The 22,813-nt window shown below is 33.8% G+C and overlaps 1 protein-coding gene across 2 annotated transcripts; it reads left to right on the top strand.

Annotated features, from left to right (window-relative positions):
* Nucleotides 1–6,751: 6,751 nt before the first annotated feature.
* Nucleotides 6,752–22,288, top strand: hells (helicase, lymphoid specific). 2 transcript variants are annotated; one of them, XR_015505138.1, is made up of 23 exons: nucleotides 6,752–7,054; nucleotides 7,373–7,470; nucleotides 7,553–7,656; nucleotides 8,462–8,584; nucleotides 11,051–11,104; nucleotides 11,195–11,219; nucleotides 11,333–11,391; nucleotides 11,468–11,506; nucleotides 11,757–11,981; nucleotides 12,392–12,574; nucleotides 12,686–12,829; nucleotides 13,062–13,258; nucleotides 13,403–13,499; nucleotides 15,841–16,002; nucleotides 16,140–16,291; nucleotides 16,477–16,621; nucleotides 16,719–16,802; nucleotides 18,768–18,887; nucleotides 18,991–19,107; nucleotides 19,311–19,490; nucleotides 19,534–21,505; nucleotides 21,626–21,702; nucleotides 21,788–22,288. XR_015505138.1 is itself a non-coding variant. In NM_001037101.1 (23 exon segments), coding segments are annotated over 23 exon segments (2,562 nt in total). In that variant the 5' UTR covers nucleotides 6,848–7,046; the 3' UTR covers nucleotides 21,880–22,287.
* Nucleotides 22,289–22,813: the final 525 nt, after the last annotated feature.

Genomic DNA, 22,813 nt, shown 5'->3' on the forward strand with positions numbered 1-22,813 from the left:
TCCAGATAACATTTTTTTAGTCCCTTAGTTAATATTAATTATTGTGTTTACTAATATGAACAAACATTAAACAATTAATTTCTTACAGTAAATATCATCCTTGTTAAGGAAAATTAAATCATTCATTGTTAGTTTTATGTGAACTCCCAGTGAACATTACAGTAATCATAACAAGCACCACTTTGGATTTTAATAATGCATTAGTAAACACTGAACAATAGTAAATGATTTAATATACACATTATGGACCATTATTTTAAATCATTATTGTTTTTTTGTCACCAATTTTAAATACTGAGGTATTGAAATATTTACTCAGTACTACGTTTTTATTTGAAGAACATGTCTTATGTGTCAATGTTGATTGAAAAACACAATAAATGTGCAAAATAATGACTAAAAACCTTTTTCTAATCTTATTATTTGTGTAGCTGTGTGACTTTGTTTGTTCGTTTTTTGAGTGTTAAAACAATATATTATCTAATATGATAGGCAAATACAATCACCGGCCACTTAATTAAGTACTTTCCAACTGCTCGTTAATGCAAATTTCTAATCAGCCAATTACATGGAGGCAACTCATTGCATTTAGGCATGCAGACATGGTCAAGATGATCTGCTGAAGTTCAAGCCGAGTATCAGAATGAAGAGGAAAGGGGATTTAAGTGACTTTAAACGTGGCATGGTTTTTGGTGCCAGACGGGCTGGTTTGAGTATTTCATAAACTGATGATCTACTGGGATTTTCACGCAAAACCATCTCTAGGGTTTACAGAGAAAGGTCTGAAATAGAGAAAATATCCAGTGAGCGACAGTTCTGTGGGTATAAATGCCTTTGGGTATGATGCCAGAGGTCAAAGGAGAATGGCAAGACTCTTTCCATCTGATAAAAAGGCAACAGTAACTCAAATAACCACTTGTTACAACCAAGATATGCAGAAGAGCATCTCTGAACACACAACATGTCCAACCTTGAGGCGGATGAGCTACTCAACTACTGTCTGCTAAAAACAGGAAACTGAGGCTAAAATTCACACAGGCTCACCAAAATTAGATAATAGAAGATAAGAAAAACGTTGCCTGGTCTGATGAGTCACGATTTCTGCTGCCACATTCAGATGGTAGGGTCAGAATTTGGCATCAACAAAATAAAAGCATAGATCTGTCCTGGCTTCAACGGTTCAGGCTGGTCGTGGTGGTGTATTAGTGTGGGGGATATTTTCTTGGCACACTTTAGGCTCATTAGTACCAATTAAGCATCATGTCAACTTCTATCTTCTGATGGCTACTTCCAGCAAGATAACACACCATGTTATAAAGCACAAATCATCTCAGACTGGTTTCTTGAACATGACAATGAGTTCACTGTACTCAAATGTACAGTCTAGGCCACAGCCATGTCACCCTGCAGCCCAAGACCAGTTAATCACTGAAGCTAAGCAGGGCTGAGCCTGGTCAGTACCTGGATGGGAGACCACTAGGGAACACTAGGTTGCTGTTGGAAGTGATGTTAGTGAGGCCAGCAGGGGGCGCTCAACCTGTGGTCTGTATGAGTCCTAATGCCCCAGTAAAAGTGAAGTAAAAGTGAAAACTTTCGGATGAGACGTTAAATCGAGGTCCTGACTCTCTGTGGTCATTAAAAATCCCATGGCACTTCTCGTGAAAGAGCAGGGGTGTAACCCCGGTGTCCTGGCCAAAGTCCCTCTATCGGCCCTTACGATCATGGCCTCCCAATCATTCCCTTCCGGCGAATTGGCTCGATCACTGTCTCTCCACTCCACCAATAGCTGGTGTGTGTGGTGAGTGCACTGGCACCGTTGTCCTGTGGCTGCCGTCGCATCATCCAAGTGGATGCTGCACACTGGTGGTGGTGTGGAGAGACCCCCCTCATGATTGTAAAGCGCTTTGGGTGTATGGCCATACACGATAAATGTGCTATATAAATACACATTACATTACATTACAAATGGCCTCCACAGTAACTCAATCCAATAGAGCAACTTTGGGATGTGGAGGAACATGAGATTTGTATCATGGATGTGCAGCCGACAAATCTGAAGCAACTGCGTGATGCTATCATGTCAATATGAACCAAAATCACTGAAGAATATTTCCAGTACTTTGTTAAATCTAGGCCACGAAGGATTAAGGCAGTTCTAAGGACAAAAGAGAGTCCAACACGGTACTAGTAATGTGTACCTAATAAAGTGGTTGATTTATTTAACCAATATACAGTTGAAGTCAGAATTATTAGCCCTCTTTTGATTTTTTTTTTCTTGTTTAAATATTTCCCAAATTATGGAAATTTTCACAGTATGTCTGATAATATTTTTTCTTCTAGAAAAAGTCTTATTTGTTTTATTTCGGCTAGAATATAAGCAGTTTTGAATTTTTTAAAAACTATTTTTGGGACAAAATTATTAGCCCCTTTAAGCTATTTTTTTTCGATAGTCTACAGAACAAACCATCAATATGGAATAACTTACCTAATTACCCTAACCTGCCTAAATCACCTTCTTAACCTAGTTAAGCCTTTAAATGTCACTTTAAGCTGTATAGAAGTGTCTTGAAGAATATCAAGTAAAATATTATTAACTGTCATCATGGCAAAGATAAAATAAATCAGTTATTGGAAATAGATTTTTAAAACTATTATGCTTAGAAATGTGCTGAAACAATCTTCCCTCAATTAAACAGAAATTGGGGAAAAAATAATCAGGGGTCGCTAATAATTCAGGGGGGCTAATAATTCTGACTTCAACTGTATATAAAAAACAACTAATAAAGAATAAAACAGAAAATAGCTTTTTGTTACTCTTGGGTTGCTAATGAAATGCTAATGTACACGTTAACAGACCTTTAGCAATGTGTTTCTCCTTAAAGAAAAAGTGTAAAAGTACATTTAAATTTAAAAAAATGTCATGCTATTATTATTTTTATGTGATAATATATTGTAAAAAATGCTGTCAGCTGATCTTAACTTGTATATTCCTTGATTATAGACTGTAACTTCAAGATAAATGCTAATTCATCAGAAGACACTGGTTGAGGTGATTTTATTTCATTACGTTTTCATTGATAAAATGTCTATTGGACTTTATGATGACCTGAATGAATGCAAACCCCTGAGACTTTCTTTTCTATTGTTGGATGTGAGGCTATTGGATTTCAAGCATAATTTGGGAAGATTTGGCCTCAGGCTTCTGCGGCATCTACAGCGCTTCATTCTTCAAGATGGAAGAAAGGAAGGAAGGCCGAAGAATCACTGAACAGACACGTGACGCAGAGCACAATCTCTACCAAAGAAAGATAAGACTGCTCTTGGACAGTGCGCAGGAGGGAGTCCTGTCTTTTGACGAAAAGCTGTTTTGTAAATGGATCTGCTCTTATCAAGCGTGAAGAATTTCAGAGCCACCTTTGTTTCACTACTGTTGGCTTATGTTCAGAGTCCACTGAGTGTGCACTCAAATCAAATTAAAAGCCAAAAAGCATGAGCTGATGTTTTTCAGCAAAGCTTAATTATAGTCACTGAGCATGCATAACTAAGATTATAAAAGGGTCTCTATTTATTTACTTTTTTAATGAACCAGATTTCGAATAACAAATTATTTATATATATATATATATATATATATATATATATATATATATATATATATATATATATATATATATATATATATATATATATAATCTAAATAAACACTTTGCAAAGGGCAAAGCATTTTTTATTTTATTTTATTAATAAACCTGTTAGGGAAAGCAGAGTCAAGAATTAATCCTGCTATAAATACAGATCAGTAGTTTAGACAATTGTGTGTGAAACAAATCAAGACTATAAAGTATATTATGTTAGAGATTTTTATTCTAAATTAAGCCACTGCTGTAAATATTAAATGAGAGCCAATAGTGAGAGTCTGGCTTACCTAATTTGAACTCGAAAGGGACAAAATGAAAGCAACTCTCTGCTGACACCTTGTGGTAAACTGAATTTATTACTGAAGTTGAGTGAGAGCGAGATAAACACATATCTAGATTATAAATAAATTGTTGTAAATATAATGTTGATTGTTAAATGTAAATTTTATTCTGATCTATTTTATTGATATATATGAATATTGTGAGTATTGAATAACAATAAGATATATTGAATAATATGATATATCATTTCGTTTTTATTGTGACTTCAAGATAAATGCTAATTGATCAGAAGACACTGGCTTATGGTGATTTTATATATATATATATATATATATATATATATATATATATATATATATATATATATATATATTTTTTTTTTTTTTTTTTTTTTTTTTTTTTTTTTACTGCTAATACTATTTACTGTGTTCACTATGTTTTTTATATGTATGTTTTTCCTGTAAACTTTATAAATGTTTTGGCAATACATTTGTAAAATTTGTCATGACAATAAAGCAATAATTGCATTGAACTGAGAGAGAGAGAGAGAGAGAGAGAGAGAGAGAGAGAGAGAGTGATTTTTATTAATCCTATTTTTGTGTGTTTTCTCTGTATTATATTTTATATTCATATTTGTTTGCATACTGCCCTTTTCGCACTGTCTTGTTTGTACACAGTGACACTGCACTGCTTTGACAATATGAATGTACAGTTATTTGTAATGTCATAAAGCACCTAAAATGTGAAATATGAAATGTGTGTGAGTGTGTGTGTGTGTGTGTGTGTGTGTGTGTGTGTGTGTGTGTGTGTGTGTGTGTGTGTGTGTGTGAGAGAAAGAGAGAGAGATAGAGAGAGCATATTGATTGTTAAATCTACATTTTATTCTGATCTATTATTTTTATTGTTATAAATGAATAATATATGAATGATATGATATATTGAATAATAATATGATATATTGAATGATATATTGAAAATCATCTTGTATTACTGAACAGTCAATTCAATTCAAACACAATTCAATAATTGCTTTATTGGCATGAGAAATGTTGCAAATGTATTGCCAAAGCAGTTATAAAGTTTCCATTAAATAGAACATTCACAATAATAAAAAACACAGTAAATAGTATTAGCAATAAAAAATAATCACTATATGTATATATATATATATATATATATATATATATATATATATATATATATATATATATATATATATATATATATATATATATAAATATAAATAAATTTTCCTGTCGGCTTAATCCCTTTATTAGTCTGGGGTCGCCACAGCAGAATGAACCGCCAACTTATCCAGCAAGTTTTTTACGCAGCAGAAGCCCTTCCAGCCGCAACCCATCTCTGGGGAAAAAATATTATATATATATATATATATATATATATATATATATATATATATATATATATATATATATATATATATATATATATATATATATATATATATATATATATATATATATATTATTATTATTATTTTATAAATATATCATATTATTCAATATATCATATATTCAATATACTGAACATTTTTCGTTAAACGTTCTTACTCTAAATTTTGATTGGATTATCAGCTGCGTTTCCTGGCAACCGTTATTATCATATCGGTTGGTAAAATAATACATAGGGCATAAATGACAAAACTTTGCAGCTATTTGACATTGTGTTTTCCGCCGCTACTCAATGTTTTGTTTTTACCCGTATGAACCGAAGCATTGGCTATTTTATAACATCCAGATTTATGTTATGATAATTTTACATAATAATAAAACTGATGAGAGCAATGTGAGACCTGACAGCACGTGGCCAACTATTCTGCACATCTTCTCAGTTCGACATACAGGTTTGAGTTTTCCACTTCCAGTTGAGTTCATTTTCCACCCAACATTTTGTGTAACGTTATCAGAAACTAGAATTAACTTAGCTACAGTTATTCGTTCAGTTGAAGTCACTATGCTTCTTATGTATCATATTAAGTTCTTTAAAATATAGACCAGACTAACTGATTGAAAATTGTAATTTCACGGTTACAAAAGCCACAGCGATAGAAAAGGTAGTGGCATACTTACCTCATATTGGAGAATATATATATATATATATATATATATATATATATATATATATATATATATATATATATATATATATATATATATATATATAATAGCAATAATACATTTTGTTACTGACAAATATGGTAAAACGCAGAAAGTTCTGTTAAGATTAATTGTGTGTAAGGTTATGGGTAGGCCTATAGGAAAATACGGTCAGTGTAAAATAACGTTAGACTGTAAGAGATATAAACACATTCTAAAATATACTCACTTTTCTCGGGAAAATATTGAATCTCCTGAGTAATTACCACTATAACCACATTTAATTGCCATAAATAAGGTATACGTTTAGTTATTTAATGCATAAAAGAATAAAACGTGTCTTTGAGGGTGTTTGGGCGTGTGCGAGGGACAGATGAAAGAAAAGATCTTGTAGCCCTCCTCATCTTGCACTGAATGAACTCTACTTTCGCGGGAAATATCAACTAGATTGTTTGCATACGTACAGCAGTTTGGGGGATTGAAATTACTAAGTCTTTAAATCTTAGATTTATTCGCTTGCGTATTTTACGATTAAATCACTTAGCGATCTTATAAGTGATAAATATGTTGTACGAAATCACATTTTTCAATAGCATTGAAAATAGCGACTCTTTAAACGACTTCTGTTGGACATGCACCCCTACAAATATAAGCTGTGATGGTTTAGTCCACAGTGGCGCGAAACGTCTTTGCACGTTTCACCTTTACACACGCGAGGTGGTGTATCTACCGGCTGTGTGACGGAAATTCAGCTGCTTTTAATAGAGTGCTTTTATAAATCTATATTTTGCAAAACCGGGTGAAGTTAAAGTACATTAATGCATTAATTTGCATTGCGTTCTGCTGTTACGAAACGGTCCCGCGCTTTTGTTGTGTAAGGCTTTGTTGTATGTTAGCTAATCGGGTCATTAGTGAGACATTCTTGCTTTACACACGGGACTGCATTGCACATATTTGGTAAGGTTCGAGAGATTTAATTCAGCACCCAGCTACCCTTATAGCAGCTGAAATGAGTGGGTAAGTGCATTTACTGTGCATACAGTATGATTTTGAGGTAAAGTTGGTTTTATATTCGCACTTTCGTTCATTTAGCTGTCTCTATTTGGTCTGAATTAGCATGCAAGTTATGACTTCAAACAGCACTATCTAATTGACTGTAAACAATGCTGTACTTTGATAGTCATTGGCTGCTTATATCATTTCCTTATTTAGAAGGAAAGAGAATATCTTATTTAGAAGGAAGGAGAATATCTGAATTTAAAACCAACTTTACCACCTATCAGTATGATGCGTTGACAGAGATGTGTTTCTGATGGTTTAACATTCATGTTGCAGAATTGTCAAAGAAGAGACTCGTAGTATTTCTCCCCACTGCCCCAAACCTAACGAATCTGAAGAGCCTGAAGGCACTACAATTGAGGAGACCACAATGGGTGGGTAAAACACATAGTAAATCTTTATAAGATAGTGTCAAACGTGTCTGTGCTGCATTTAACTTTATCCTGCATATTACAGAAAAAAGCAAGCATGAAGAGATGGTCATTACCAAAGAGATGGAGGAAGAAGAAAAGAATCTAGAAGAGGAGGGAGAGAAAAAAGAAAGAGAAATGATGGAGGAGGTAAATTGTTCAACAATAGTTTTTTTTTTAAATATTAATGTGGTTGCTGTTCTACATTCCCATATTTAAAATAACATGATAAATCTCTTGATTGAGGTAAAGTTGGTTTTATATTTACACATATGGACTTTCTCCTTAATATCATTTCAGGAAAGTTTCCTTTGTTAATTCTAAATAGTAAAATCATATTAGCAGCCAATGACTATCAAAGTAAAGTCAAATAAATTGTGCTAATGTTGTTTTGAAGTCACACTTGCATATGATTTCAGACCAAATATTCAAAGTAGCATGGTAAACAATGATAGGGGTAAAGTTGATTTTATATTTGCACATTTGCTCATTTAGAAGTCTTTATATTGTTTACCATGTTACTTTGAATATTCGATCGAAATTAGCATGCAAGAATGACTTCAAAACAACATTAACACTATCTAATTGACTGTGAACAATGTTGTGCTTTGATGATCACTGGCTGCTTGTATGATTTTCCTATTTAGAGTTTGCAAAGAATACTTTTCTGAAATTATTTTATTAAGGAAAATGTCTGAATATCTGAATATAAAATCATCTTTACCTCTATTAAATGTTTTTGGAGCAAGTCACAAGTTGTCACTGAAGGAATGTGTGAATATAAAACCAACTTTACCTCAATAATATCTTCTTCTGCATAACCGTGAAACCCTCATGTTTGTTCCACTATTCAGTATTTTCATTATTTAGGTTATTCAGTATAAATAAAATGTATCAGACACTATTATTCACTGTATAATAAAAGTCTATATTATACTGCATGTTGTTTTAACAGGCCAGACAATCCAGGGGGAACGATTCTCAAGAAATGCGATTCAAAAGACTTCAGCACCTTTTGGAGAAAAGCAACATTTACTCAAAGTTTCTTCTTACAAAGATGGAGCAGCAGCAGCAAGAGGTATGTATTGTGTTCAGTACACAGGAAAGAGCTGAAACTGGCAGGTTTACCATTTCCGCAAATAAATCTTGCTTGAGTGTTTAACTGAAATGCATTGTAAACTGGTGAAGGGGCACAGATGCAGATGTTTGCGATAAAGGGAGCTGTGAAGGAGCCAATCAAATGCAACCGTTGCTCTGCACCACCTGCCCTATTGTGTCGCATTACAGAGTGTACAGTGTCTTTTAATCACAGGCCTGTTAGGATCAGAATAAAGCCTTTGTTTATTTTTAATTTTGACACTGATCATGAAAACATCTGAGAAATCCACTGCACTAGAACACTTATGATTGTCAAGTATTTTTAAGTTTATAATAAGCAGAGAGATGCAACATGCTCATGTCAACCGTGTTATTGCCGAGCAATTCCATGCAAATGTCAACCATGCCATGTAAAAAAATGATAAAACCGTTTCTACATTTTGTGTAAGCAAGCATTTTACAGTACTTTTAAAAACACTTAATGTCTGTTAATGTTTTCAAACTATTATATTTAATTTACCAAAGTCGCACAAGTGAAATCTGTCCATTACAAAGAGATGTCTTCCTCAAAACAGAGATTTTTTTCCTCATAAATGCAAAAATGTCAAATAAAGTCAATAATTTTTGTTCTATAGTGAGGCAACTCTCATCTATTTGTGCAGTTTAATTCATACAATTTCTACAAAGTGTGTTGTAGGGCTGGGCAATTCATTGAAAAATAATCGAAATCGACATTCAGAACCTATAATCGATCTAGTCTTTCCAACTCAATTTTTCCAATTACTTTCCTTGAAATGGGAAAATGTGACCACACTCTGTTAAGACTGATTTATACTTCTGTGTCGAGTGTACGGGTATGGTCCGGCGCAGCCTTCGCGCGGTCGTATACCTGAGCATCTCTCAAAAAATGTAACTACACATTGCACGTTTGCATTACATTACATTAGACGGCATATTTTCCATTACAATAAAATAATTTACATTAAAATATTTGTTTACAGAAGATTCAATAAATGCACTGTTAAATATTATTTTTAAAATACAGGTATTTTATTTAGAAGAGATGCTGCTTATTTTCTACTTTTAATATGAAAAACAATAATAATAATTTAGTTTTTCACTTTTTTTTTTACTAAAGAGTGACTGTTTTAAGCAATGTGTTTTAATTTTAGTTGTTCAAAGTTGAAGTAAATAGTCATAAATAGTAGATGCTGTAGTGTGTGTTTCCTTCAATTGTTTTAGAATCAACTAATGCATCCTTTAGTCAAAAATCACTCTCTTGTAAAATATGAGTATATTTACTTTACAAAACTTATCAGTGAACTATGAGGGAAAAAAATAGATAAAATAATCGTTTATTAATCGCAATCAAGTTAAAATGTTGAATAAATCGAGCTTTTGATTTTAGGCTAAATCGCCCAGCCCTAGTATGTTGTACAATGTAAACCTGCTAACTTTTTTGGTCACATCTATGACGCATGTTTATTTTCCTCATTTAAAATCTAAAACATGTTTAAAGATGATATTTTTCTAAACCCATAATTCTGTGGTTTAGTTGTTTTAGAGAATATAAACGGATGTTTCAATATAATGTTAATGTATACTCTTTATGTGAATTTATGTTTTGAATTTTTACTGCAAATGTCACATCAGCAACGCTGGAATTGCTCTGGTATAATAATTGTACATGCGTTTGTTAGGAATGCTCTGATCTGGATTTTTACAGCTGATACTAAGTACCAATTTCTTGTCATGGTGATCAACCGATACCTAGTACCAATTCTGATGCTTCAAGCTTTATAATGAATAAAGCACATTTTCCCTCTAAGTATGATACTTAAGTGGAGATCTTGCCTTACCTAAGATAATAAATTAAAAATGTTGAATATCTTATTACCATTTAGTGTGGTCAGAAGCAGTTTTTTTTTTCAGAAAATAATAGATAAAACAGAAACAAAAAATAATTGGTAATTTAGAAACATTGCAAATGATGGAAAAATAATTCAACATGTCTCAATCAAGTTTGAAATGCATATTTGATGCACACCTATAAATCAATTACTTCTTTACTAAAAGGAAATAGGTCCAGAACCTACTGCTTATTGCAATAAATATATTACTAAAAGTTATATTATTAAATATTCAAGTTGAAAATAATTTAGTTTTTTTTTATTCCCTAATACTTCCAGCCAGGTTTTCATGAACTTGCAATATTGTTGAAAATACAGAACTTTCAATTCTGATATTTAAAAAGATTTCAGTTCGTATGTGTCCTCTGCTTGTAAACTTGTAAACAAACATTTGTGATCAGTTCATGAGATTGTCGAGTATTGATCTAGTCATGAAATGTGATTATCGGCCAATGCCGATCAATCGGAGCATCCCTAGTATTTGTGCCTGTTTGTTTGACTAAGAAACTAAACTAACATCATATTTCCAACAATAGGAAAAACTTAAAAAGGAGAGACTGGAAAAGAAAGCTGCTGTTCTGAAGCAAAAGGTAATGTTCTATTATGGTTTGTCATGCATTGTTGCTCGTATTAAAAGGGTAGATAAAGTGACTGATTGAATTAAATTTTCTCTCCCACAGGGCAGTGATAAAAAGACTGTAAAAGGTAAGCTTCAGAAGACGCATTTCAGTATGGGGTGTAAATTATGATTCTGTGTATGTATGGATGCGATGTTTAAAAAGTAGTCAATAATTCTGATCTATTTCTTACATGTTAAGTTGAGAGAAAGAAGCGTGGAAGGGAAGATTACAAAATTGCAGATGTGATGACAAAAGAGGTGAGCATCTATTTTTAGCTTGCTTTTAATTGACGTGTCATTGCTATATTACTAATGTGTATACTTTTATTTTAAGGAAATTATGTCAAAAGCCAAAAAGCCCAAAATGGAAGAGGTAAAGTTTGATTTATTTTTTGCCTTTTCATACATTTAAAATTATATTTTGAGAGAATTTTAATTGGATGAGCATCATTTGAACTTGTTGTAAACTGTTTAAACACCCTTGTGTGCGCATTCTGTATTGATGACAAGGAGCTTGCCTATCTTACCAGCTGTCTAGCCGTTACACTACATGACTTGGTAATGCAATGTTTGCTGTACATTGGTGTCATTGTTCTCAAGTGTTGTTTTTCCTTCTCCTGAAGGAGGCTCAAGCATCAGTAAAACTGGAGGCTGAGGATATAGAGAAACTAAGTGACACAAACTCTGATATTAAAGGTCGACTCTCTGAGACTTTAAGGGAGAACAGCAAGCAGATGCTGGATCCAGAAAGAACTGTGAATGGTCAACCTGTGCCAGCACAGCAGCCCCAACTGTTTACTGGGGGTGTGATGAGGTGGTACCAGGTGGAAGGCATAGAGTGGCTCAGAGTAAGTGCATGCTCTGAAAACTCAAACGGTTTTGATTGAGTAGATGACCTGCAGAGGGCAGCAGAGTTGTTTTCTAGTGTCTTAATTGAAGTTTAATGTGCATTTTTATTATATGAATGATTTGGAAGTCTTCAACTCTGCTTCTAGAGACCCACTATACAATAGATTTTAGCTCCAACCCTAATGGCGCACGCACCAAAAGCAGCTGTACAAGCTCTTGAGATCAATTTGAAAATACACGTGCTAAAGCAGATTGGAAATAAACTTTGCAATACAGTGGGTTCCCAGGAGCAGGTTTGAATACCTCTGCTTCATGTTTATTTCTAACTAAACTCCTTTAACTTCACTTATACTTGCAAGTCACATGAAAAAGATGTTCTAGTTTTCTTATTCACTACTCTGTCTGTTAGATGCTGTGGGAAAATGGCATCAACGGCATCCTGGCCGATGAGATGGGTCTTGGAAAAACCATCCAGTGCATCGCACATATTGCAATGATGGTTGAGAAAAAGGTCCTTGGGCCCTTCTTAGTGGTGGCTCCTTTGTCCACTCTTCCAAACTGGATTTCAGAATTCAAGCGTTTCACTCCAGAGGTATTGAACAGTAACTGTAGCTCTTCTCATTTAAATCGATGCTTTAAGATGTCAACAGCTAACAGTTTGAGAGGTTTCATCTATCTCACGTTTGTTCTTTTTTTTTTTAAGGTGTCTGTCCTGCTGTATCATGGACCTCAAAAAGAGAGGTTGGACCTGGTGAAAAAGATCCGTCAGCACCAGGGATCCCTCAGAATGTGCCCTGTTGTTGTTACATCCTTTGAAATAGCCATGAGAGACCGGAAGTTTCTTCAGGTAAACCGATACAGCCTTTTATCTGGTACAGAAACTAATCTGTTATTAATTGGCGGCTGGTTGCATAGACTACTTGTATTGGTCATGGTTGGATAGTTATTCATTTTAAGGTCTCCTAAATAAAAACATAGGCTTATTTTTCAATTGAAAAAGTACGATTATCCTTTTGCCAACTCTTTTTTTTTTTTTTTTGGCAGACTAGGTTTTATTGTTCTCATGTTTCTCTCCTCAGCGTTTCCACTGGAACTATCTGATTGTGGATGAGGGTCACAGGATTAAAAACTTGAACTGTCGTCTGGTGCAAGAACTGAAGATGCTGCCGACTGACAACAAACTGCTCCTGACAGGAACCCCCCTCCAGAATAACCTGTCTGAGCTGTGGTCACTCCTCAATTTCCTCCTTCCTGATGTGTTTGATGACCTGAAGAGGTACGAACTAAGAAGAGAAATGCAAAGGGAACTCGGGATATTGTTGTCCACCATTCTGATTCTTTTGAAATGAAACATTTTCTTGATTTAAGATTGAGAGTTTTAATACACCAGATTAAACATTTGATAATTATTTTCCCTCAGTTTTGAATCCTGGTTTGACATCAGCACCATCACTTCAGATGCTGAAAATATTGTGGCTAACGAGCGAGAGCAGAATATTCTTCACATGCTTCATCAGGTATCTTCACGTTAAGATTTTTTTTTTTTTAAATTCTCTATAATTTCCTCTAAACCTTATAGTTTACAGCTAGAGTATTTAGTATTATTGAATGTACCAACAATTTAACATCGTTTACACATTCTCCCTTTTTTCTAAACCTTTTTGAGTTTTGTTTTTTCTCCTGAACACAAAAGAACATATTTTTTAAAGTGTTAAAAATTGACTTTTATAAAAATATCCTACTATGGATTACGGCTGCAACTAACGATTTTTTTAATAATTGATTAAACTTTCGATAATTTTTTTTGAATAATCAATGAATCGGCTAAAAAAAAACATTAATTTCCAACCGTTTATTCAAAAAAGCTCATCCCTGAGCTGTTATAATAATAATAATAATAATAATAATAATAAAATTAAAAACTAAGTAGTTTTGTCCTGTTTTTAATCCTAATATCGAAATATTTTTAAATTAAGATACATCCTAGACACATGAAATAGCATAAGAAATTGTCTTGTTTTCTGAAAAAAAAAAACATCTTAAAATTAAGTGATTGTTTGCTTAAAACAAGTTAAATTATTTGCAAATTGGGTAAGAAAAATATTTATAATGAAATATAATCTTAAACAAAAGTTTTACCAGTTCACTTAAACGCACACCAAAATTTATCCCGACACGGCTACAGCTTCTTATTAATTCAAAACATTTATTCGTTGTTGTCGTTGTTTTTAATAGCGGGTTATAATCGCACCACAATGCATTAAAAGGTAAGTGAATTATAACAGCATGAACTTTTCTGTTACTGTAAGTTAGTAGGGCTGTGCGCTATTCGTTTAACACTTTAAGGTGATGTGCTGACTAACTGACTGACTGTCTTATTGACAGGTGCGCAATGCGTGAGGCGAGCAAACACGACATAGCTTTCAGTTAAGATGAACAGTTTCATAATTATACTTTATTTATGAATAAAGGTCTGTGATTCTGCATACAATGACTTTACTGGTATCTTGCTTGAGTTTATTGCCGTTTCACTTTTCTCCAGGACGCATTAATACTGATTTGTAGATCTATTGGAAACATTCATAAATATTCCTAGCAAATCTAATAAATGTTGGAGACATACTCGCAACAAAAACGCACTAAATCGCCAATCAGCAGTATTTATATGAGAGCACTGGTAAATCTGCGATTGAGCAGCATGTTTGAGGGCATGCAAGAAGTTTTGTGCACGAACAGAGGAAATCAGCGCGCAAGCAGAGATTGGCATGCTCGTATTAACATTACATAAATGCGATCCCGTGTAATGCGGCGCTCGCCACATTTCTCCATATGTCATTTAAATAACGCCATAGGTATTTGGTAGATTTGTGTAAGGCATGCCGCCACAGCTGGAAAAAATCTCAGAGGAAACACTGCACACAGGATTCAAGTAAGTGGCTGGTGAACTTAGAGAAGAGTAGATTCAACTTTATAGTTACTTTCACTATGTGTAATGTGTATCTAATATCAATAAAACACATCGAAAATTTTTATTTGAATGGATTGTAAGACTTTCTTGTGTGTTTTACAAACTCTAAATGTTTAAAATGTTAAAAACCATACATTTGGCATTAGGCAGTTAAAACGCTGCATAATTGTGATATGACACATCTTTCTCAGCGAGGTTAAGTTGGTTTTGTTTTTGGGGAAAAAAAAAAATAATAAAACAAAAAAAGAAGCACTTTTCCGGTGGTTCCTTACTGAGATCTCTGATCAGCGCGAGCTTTCTCTGGCTCCGCACCAGATACCGCGCCAAAGCTCAGTTTGAAATTTTTATTTATTTATTTTTTTTTTTTCAGTTGCCACTCTAAAGGTAAATGAGCTAACACTAACTTGTCATGCTTGTCAAGCTGGATAACGAGTAAAACATCAGCACCAGGGACTTTACGGTCCTCACTTCAATTGGAACCAAAGTAGGACCCTGCTGTTAAACTTCCTTCCTCATCCCTGTCTGTGAGGTGCCGAACTCTGTATCAGTGCACGAGAGAGACCGTGTTCGCTCCGCACCGATCTAAACCGTTTTTTTTTTTTTTTTTAAATAATCAAACGTCCCTATGTCAAGCGACACAAAAAAATCAATAATGAAATTCGTTGCCAACGTTTTTAATAATCGATTTTTAGCAATTTAATCGATTCGTTGTTGCAGCCCTACTATGGATGTCAGTGGCTCCTCATTCCCACCAACAAAATTAAACTTGTAAAGGTTTGGAAGCACTTGAGACGGAGCAAATTGTCACTATTGGATAAAATCTGTATTTAAGTGTACTTACAATTATAATCATTGCTTATTAAAATAATGCCATTTGTTAATGTTTTCAGATCCTCACGCCCTTCCTTCTGAGAAGATTAAAATCAGATGTCACACTGGAGGTTCCACCTAAGAAAGAGATTGTTGTGTATGCACCCCTAACCAACAAACAAGAGGCTTTTTACATGGCCATTGTTAACAAGACTATTGCCAAACTGCTGGGTCAGGAGAAGGTGAGTGTCAATGGGTGTTAAGAGTAATGTTAAGAGGATAATGCACAATAGAGGTATTGCTAGACGATGGTTTACTCTACATGCCATAACAAGTAATTATTGTTTGTTTGATTCATAATGCCTTATATAACTACAAGGATGAATCGGCGCCTGCTCCCCTAACACCCAGTGGCCGACCAAAACGCAGGAGCAGGAAGGTGGTGAACTATACAGAGCCAAACACTGACTCTATGAAAGATCTTGAGAAGTACCTAGAGAAGGTTCAGCAGGAGTTGGACAGTCAGGCAAGGTCTGCCTCCTGTTTTTGTTTTACCTCTGGCAGTGTTTTTATTCAGTTATCGCTGTATGCTGTTGCGATTCATTTATTTTTTTTATTCAGAAATTCTGTTTTTGTCATGAATAGTCAATTATATGGCAATTGCAAGTTTTAACTCTGCATTAAAGTTCTTGACATGATGGTTACTTTCTCTTTAGCTCTACTCCTGTGGTGAATGTGTTTATGCCAGTTGATGCTCAAGTCAACTTGAAACTGCAGAACATCCTGATGCTGCTGAAGAGATGTTGCAATCATGCGTACCTCATAGAGTATCCTCTGGACCCCACAACTGGAGACTTTAAGGTATCTTGCAGAGAATTTTACATACTTTTTTTTTACATTTGAAATGATCACATCTACATTGAAATGATAACACTGGCAGTAATCTTCTTTGTTACAGATTGATGAACAGTTAGTGGAAGCCTCAGGGAAATTTCTTATTCTGGACAGAATGCTTCCTGAACTGAAAAAAAGAGGACACAAGGTAAAGGTCACAACAATTCCTCATACATACATGCATTTTAATGATTAACAACTGTATCAGTTAGTGTCAAACTCCATTGTGGTTGTAAGCTAATCATGTGCACATTTAATTGCCTTTTATAAAGTTTTTTTCTGAATGATACATTGCATACTCTGATCCACTCAATGCAGCATTTGCAGTTTCCGAAGTTAACAAAAATTGTAGGCTTTATATTATTGTTTACAAAAGTGTCAAATTCCTTCAGAAATCATTCTAATATGCTGATCAAAAGACAGATTTCATTTTTAATCCATTTAATCCATACTTGTTGATTAAATGTGCTAGTTATTCAAGTCATGGTAATTTTTGCCTTGTTTAATACACAAATAACACTTTTTAAAAAAGTATGCTTCAATAAACAACTGCTGATTAACTTTGCATGTGCTCGACAGCTGTGTTGTCCACTTTTTTAACTTTTTCAGATTTTGAATGTAATTAGGGATGCTCATTTGGGTTAATTTTGCCAGCCAACAACCACAGCTTGTTAACCGAATGTTAATGGTTAATTCATCAGATACTCATAAATATTGAAATATTATTTAATAAAAATAAATAAATGGATGTGTCTATTCACATTAAATACTGCATTTTAAAATACTGATTTATTTTAACATCTTCACGCAACTGCAGTGTTTCCTACAGCATAGAAAAAAAACAATAAAAAGAATAAAATAAATAGGCCTGTTCTAGATATTTTTCACTTAAAGGACAAATTTAGATTAGAAAACAAAAACACTGAATCCTTTTTAAGAACCAGCATGTATACTGTTTGTCCTGTATGTATTTTTTTTTCTTCTGCAGGCCTATGCATTTAATTAGTGCACCGCTCTAATTCTTATATCACGAGCCTCTGTCAACATTTTTAATATTAGTCATTAAAGATTGTCTTGAGCATCAGATTTTACCTTCGAGCTTCTTTGCTTTTATTTCCTCACTCAATTGTGTGCGCGCTGCATGTGATAAAAGACTATGACGAGGCTCTTATGTTTGTTTTTTTTGTTTGTTTTTTTTTTTTTTTTGTAAAATATAGGCTACTATAACATATAATTTTGTTGTTTAGCATCAACTCGTCTGTCAAACAGTGACCAGCGATATCCTTTTTCCATTTTAATTCTTTGAAAAAATACATCTGTATGAGTGTGTGGTTGCACATGTTACTGTCCTGCGAGTTAACATGTTGCACATGTAGGGTCCGTTCACACAGAACATGTCTTTCCGTTCCAAAAACACAAGGTGCACCGCACTGCCTCTTTATTTATTTATATATATATATATATATATATATATATATATATATATATATATATATATATATATATATATATACATACACATATACACACACACACGCACGCACGCACAAGTCATTACGAAATGACTGATTCAGCTGCGTATTGTGTGCGAGTGTTGCTGTTGATTTTGCTATAATTGTAATATTTAATAATATTGTGATATTCAAGATTTGTAAAGTCACAGCTCTGGATAACTTGGAGGAGAGACTAGTATACTAACGTAACACACTTTTTCTGCTCGGGGTTGATTTATTTTTTTATTTTTCCAACTGTGAGCACAACGCGCAATGGCAAAAATGCGAGGTGTGCAGGGTGCATTAGCAGCATGCAAAACAAAACTTGCGGATGTTAGTAAACCATTCAAAAAATGCTCTTCTCAATGCAAAAAGCATGTCGACTATGATCCACACCTTATGCAGCCAAACTTTAAAAATATATAGAATAATCTTTTTTTTTTAAAGCCATTTAACAAATAATATTCAGTTAAAAACGCACCCTTTCAGTTAAAATGGTTATTTTGAGCATGCTTAAATGCAATAACGTGCATGTTTTATAAAGCTACTTTAGAACAATTATTGTGAAAAGTGATGTACAAACTTGATTTGTTTAATAGCATACATGTTTTTGAAAATAGGTGCTGATTTTTAGCCAGATGACCTCCATATTGGATATTCTGATGGATTACTGTTATCTCAGGGGTTACGAATACAGCAGACTGGATGGGTCAATGAGTTACGCTGACCGTGATGAGAATGTAAGTAGTGTTTTGTTGTTTAACAGAAGTTGCCATTACAGTATAGTTAGTGTCAGTTATTTTAAATGTGTTATTTTTACCTTTTTTTCCCTTTTCTTTGCAGATGAAGAAGTTTTCTTCAGATCCAGAGGTGTTTCTTTTTCTCCTGAGCACTCGAGCTGGTGGCCTTGGAATCAACCTGACATCTGCTGACACGGTCATCATATTTGACAGTGATTGGGTAATTTTAGATGTTCACAAGCACTTTCTTGATTTTTATATATATATATATATATATATATATATATATATATATATATATATATATATATATATATATATATATATATATATATATATATATATATAGATTTATTTATTTATTTTTTTGTGAGTGGAAAGCCTCTAACTAGCTTTTTTTTTCTCTCTCTCTTTTATCTTCAGAATCCTCAGGCAGATTTGCAGGCACAGGATCGCTGTCACCGTATTGGGCAAACAAAGCCTGTGGTGGTCTACCGTCTCATTACGGCCAACACCATTGATGAGAAGATTCTGGAGAGAGCTTCTGCCAAGAGAAAGCTAGAAAAGATGGTCATTCACAAAAGTATGCAGCAACTGCTAAAAGCAATAATCACTTTGAAAAGCACAGATGGTCTAATAACTAAAGCATAGCATTTACTGCACCCTTTAAAAAAACAGATTTCAGCAGTTATCAGCATCATAAGTATTGTAACGAAACACAATATATTTTCAACATTTATAAAACTACTCTTTTTCATAAGGATGTAACGGATCCCTGTGACCCCTGATAAATAAAGAACTAGGCTGAAGATGAATGAATGAAAGTTGCATTTGAACTAACTAGGGTTGTAACTAATCACGGTTTATCTGATTTGTACGGATCACAACCCACAGTTCGGAACGCACGTGATGCACAGATTAATTTCTTTTTTTGAACTTGTAGGTTAATCCAACATTTATAACAATTGCAGAGAGATCGCCTCCCGCAACATTCAAATAAAGTTTATGAAAGCATTTTGGCTTCCCTGTAAAATATAATGATGACGGAAAGTTGCAGTGGGACCTAAATGCTTCCTTAGGTTATTAATTAAAGGTGTTTTCTGTCACTGTTTGTTTAGCCTACATTAATGCATTCAGTGTAAAGCTGCACAATTAAACATTTAAAAGGTCGTGATCTCAATTCAAACCCACACAACATAAACAAGAAATGATAACGATGTGCATATATTAATCCTTCGAAGCGCTGCATCCAAATATATGTTTGATTGAGAGGGATTCAGTTTTACTCTTTTTCAGTTAGTTACTAACAAACAAATAAATAACAGAAGTACAGGAAAATAGTTTATAGTTCAGATATAAACACTGATGTTTATGGTAAAGATTAAAAATTACCATTTAATGGAACTTGACGCTGGTGTTGTAGCAATTACATTAACCAATAGGTGGCGACAAACAACCATTAAAATGATGTCACTGAATAGAATTTCAAAAATGATCCACCTATGATGAAACGTGACGTTTTAAGTCTGAATAGTTGAATCATTCATTGAAAATAAATATGATATGTTGTACAACATGTTAGATTTCTATATTTAGCATTATCAGCAACAGTGGCAGAGATCATTTTTTGTGTTTCTTTTTTTCATTAAAATGACAGGTTCTAAGTTCTGTTTGTTAAAACCAATGGTTTTTGCAGTAATATTTTTGCATAAATAGAAAGCAATTGACATTTTTCGTCTTTTTCTTTTGCTGTTCAAAAAAATAATCAGATCCGTGACTTAAACTGTAGTGTGATTCGAACCGTGAGATTTGTGATCTGTTACATCACTAATATTTCAGCTTTGCAACACATTACAAAAAGCTAGTTAATGCTAATGCAGGGATGTTTCTAATGCACTTTCTGACATCATTCTCTTCTCATTATTTTTGAAAACTTAATAAACTCAGATTTTTGCCATTTAAGAAAAATATTTGTGGTACTCTCCCATTCTCTGCTCATAAGTAGGCCCACACAGGAAACTGTGCGCGCAGAATTCTGCAGATTTTCCACAGATTTTTAGCCCATCATTAAATCTGCTTACTTACAATGTGTGTAAATCTATATTTATTCAGTTTTTAAATTAATTACAGTAATATTGACTAATGTGAAAATGTTCTTCTGATTTATGTACAATGCAGTTTGTGCAGTAATATTTTCTTAGATCTATTATATGAGAGACTTGCTTTGTTTACCAAATAAAATGAATCTAATTGGATTTGCATTTTAAACATTTAAGTTAAAATAATTTTTATTTTTCACATATTAAGGTTTTAGTTATGATACTCAAAATAATTCTGCTGAAATCCACAGATTTTTGACAAAATTCTCAGCAGAAATAGCAAAAAACGTCCGCAGATTCCGTCTGGCCCTACTCATAAGTAAACTTGCCTATCTTGAAACCTGGAAATGTAAGAGCTCCATTTGTTGTTGTTGTGTTTTTATTATCTGTTGATGTTGTGCATCTTATGTTTGTCTTTTTAGACAAGTTTAAAGGCTCTAAAGCAGAACTAAAACAAAGCAAGAGCTGCTTGGATGTTGATGAGCTTGTAGAACTACTGAAGTCCAGAGACTACGACGGGTACAGTTATTTATTCTTTGATATATTTCTGCAGTGTTGTAATCCAGAGTATGGTGTTTTTCTGCACTGTAAATTGTGTCACTGTACAGACTGTCCTGACGCAACTGTAAATTATTGCAGGGCAGTGAAAGGCACTAAAGGAAAGGTCATCAGCGACAAAGATCTGCAGATCTTGCTGGACCGCAGTGATTTAATGGGTAAGTGTATCGATGTCATTAAGATAGCAATATCCGTGTGTATTATGCACTGCATAGTGTTTAATGTTGTAATCTCCTTTTTCAGATCAAGCCAAGAAGCGTGTTAAACAGGAGAAAGATGGGGTGTTTAAAGTTATTGAGGCCAAGGATGACAATGGTGAGATCAGTCTGTCCTGAAAGCGTTAACGCTTGCCTTTAGGTCAAAGTTGAGTTATTACCACTGAAGAAGGGTTAACACTGCTTGATCAGTTTTGGCAAAGTCCACTGCCTGAACTGAAAGATTAAGACCTTCTCCATTTTAGACTATTGTCAAGCACTGCTGCTTTTAGTCAGTTCATCCTTGGTTTGAGTTTATTTTTTAGCAGTTTTAATATTTCTCATGCCAACTTTTCTGGGAGGAATTAGCACTAAAACACATTCCCACACTTTGGCCTCTTTGTAAATACTGTTGTATAGGTCATGTGTAGTTGACTGGACAGGATTCACACATGTAAACTGCTTCTAAGCACCTTGACCTAGAATACTGTAGAGCAAATATATCGTTTTGTTTTTCATGTTTTCAAAATAAATATTTTGTATTCTGCCATTTTGTTTTTTGTATTCTGCCTTTTTTTGTATTTCTTTTTGCGTTTACTGTTGAATGTTACAGGAATTGATGTGCTGTATAACATGTAGAAAAAAAAAACATTTCCAATTATAGATAATAGTCTGATTTTATAGGGCAGGTGAAGGCTGCAGCTTAATTAACTAACATCAGTTGGTAACCCTTAATTGGACAATGGAACTCATATGGTTACTTCATTAACACTGATTAGTTCAAAAGGCTTTAATAATCCCCAATAGGACCCCTAGGGGTCTGCTCTTCATACTTTGCTTAAATGATCTAAGATGATTAAACAGATTCTGGCTCTTTTAATCTTGGTTACTGATCTCTGGCTAAACTGGTTCTTCAAACAAGTTCATGAATCAGATTAAAATATTTTAAGGAACTGATCTGAGATTGCGGGTCTTCTGAAGGACAGATCTATCGATCCTTGAAATCATGATCAGCACAGCAGCATAATGACATCTGATTATTATTCAATCATCCATGTGGACATAAAATTTGACG

Source organism: Danio rerio, chromosome 13, assembly GCF_052040795.2.
Source record: "Danio rerio strain M-AB ecotype USA chromosome 13, GRCz13ab, whole genome shotgun sequence".
NCBI lineage: Eukaryota > Metazoa > Chordata > Actinopteri > Cypriniformes > Danionidae > Danio > Danio rerio.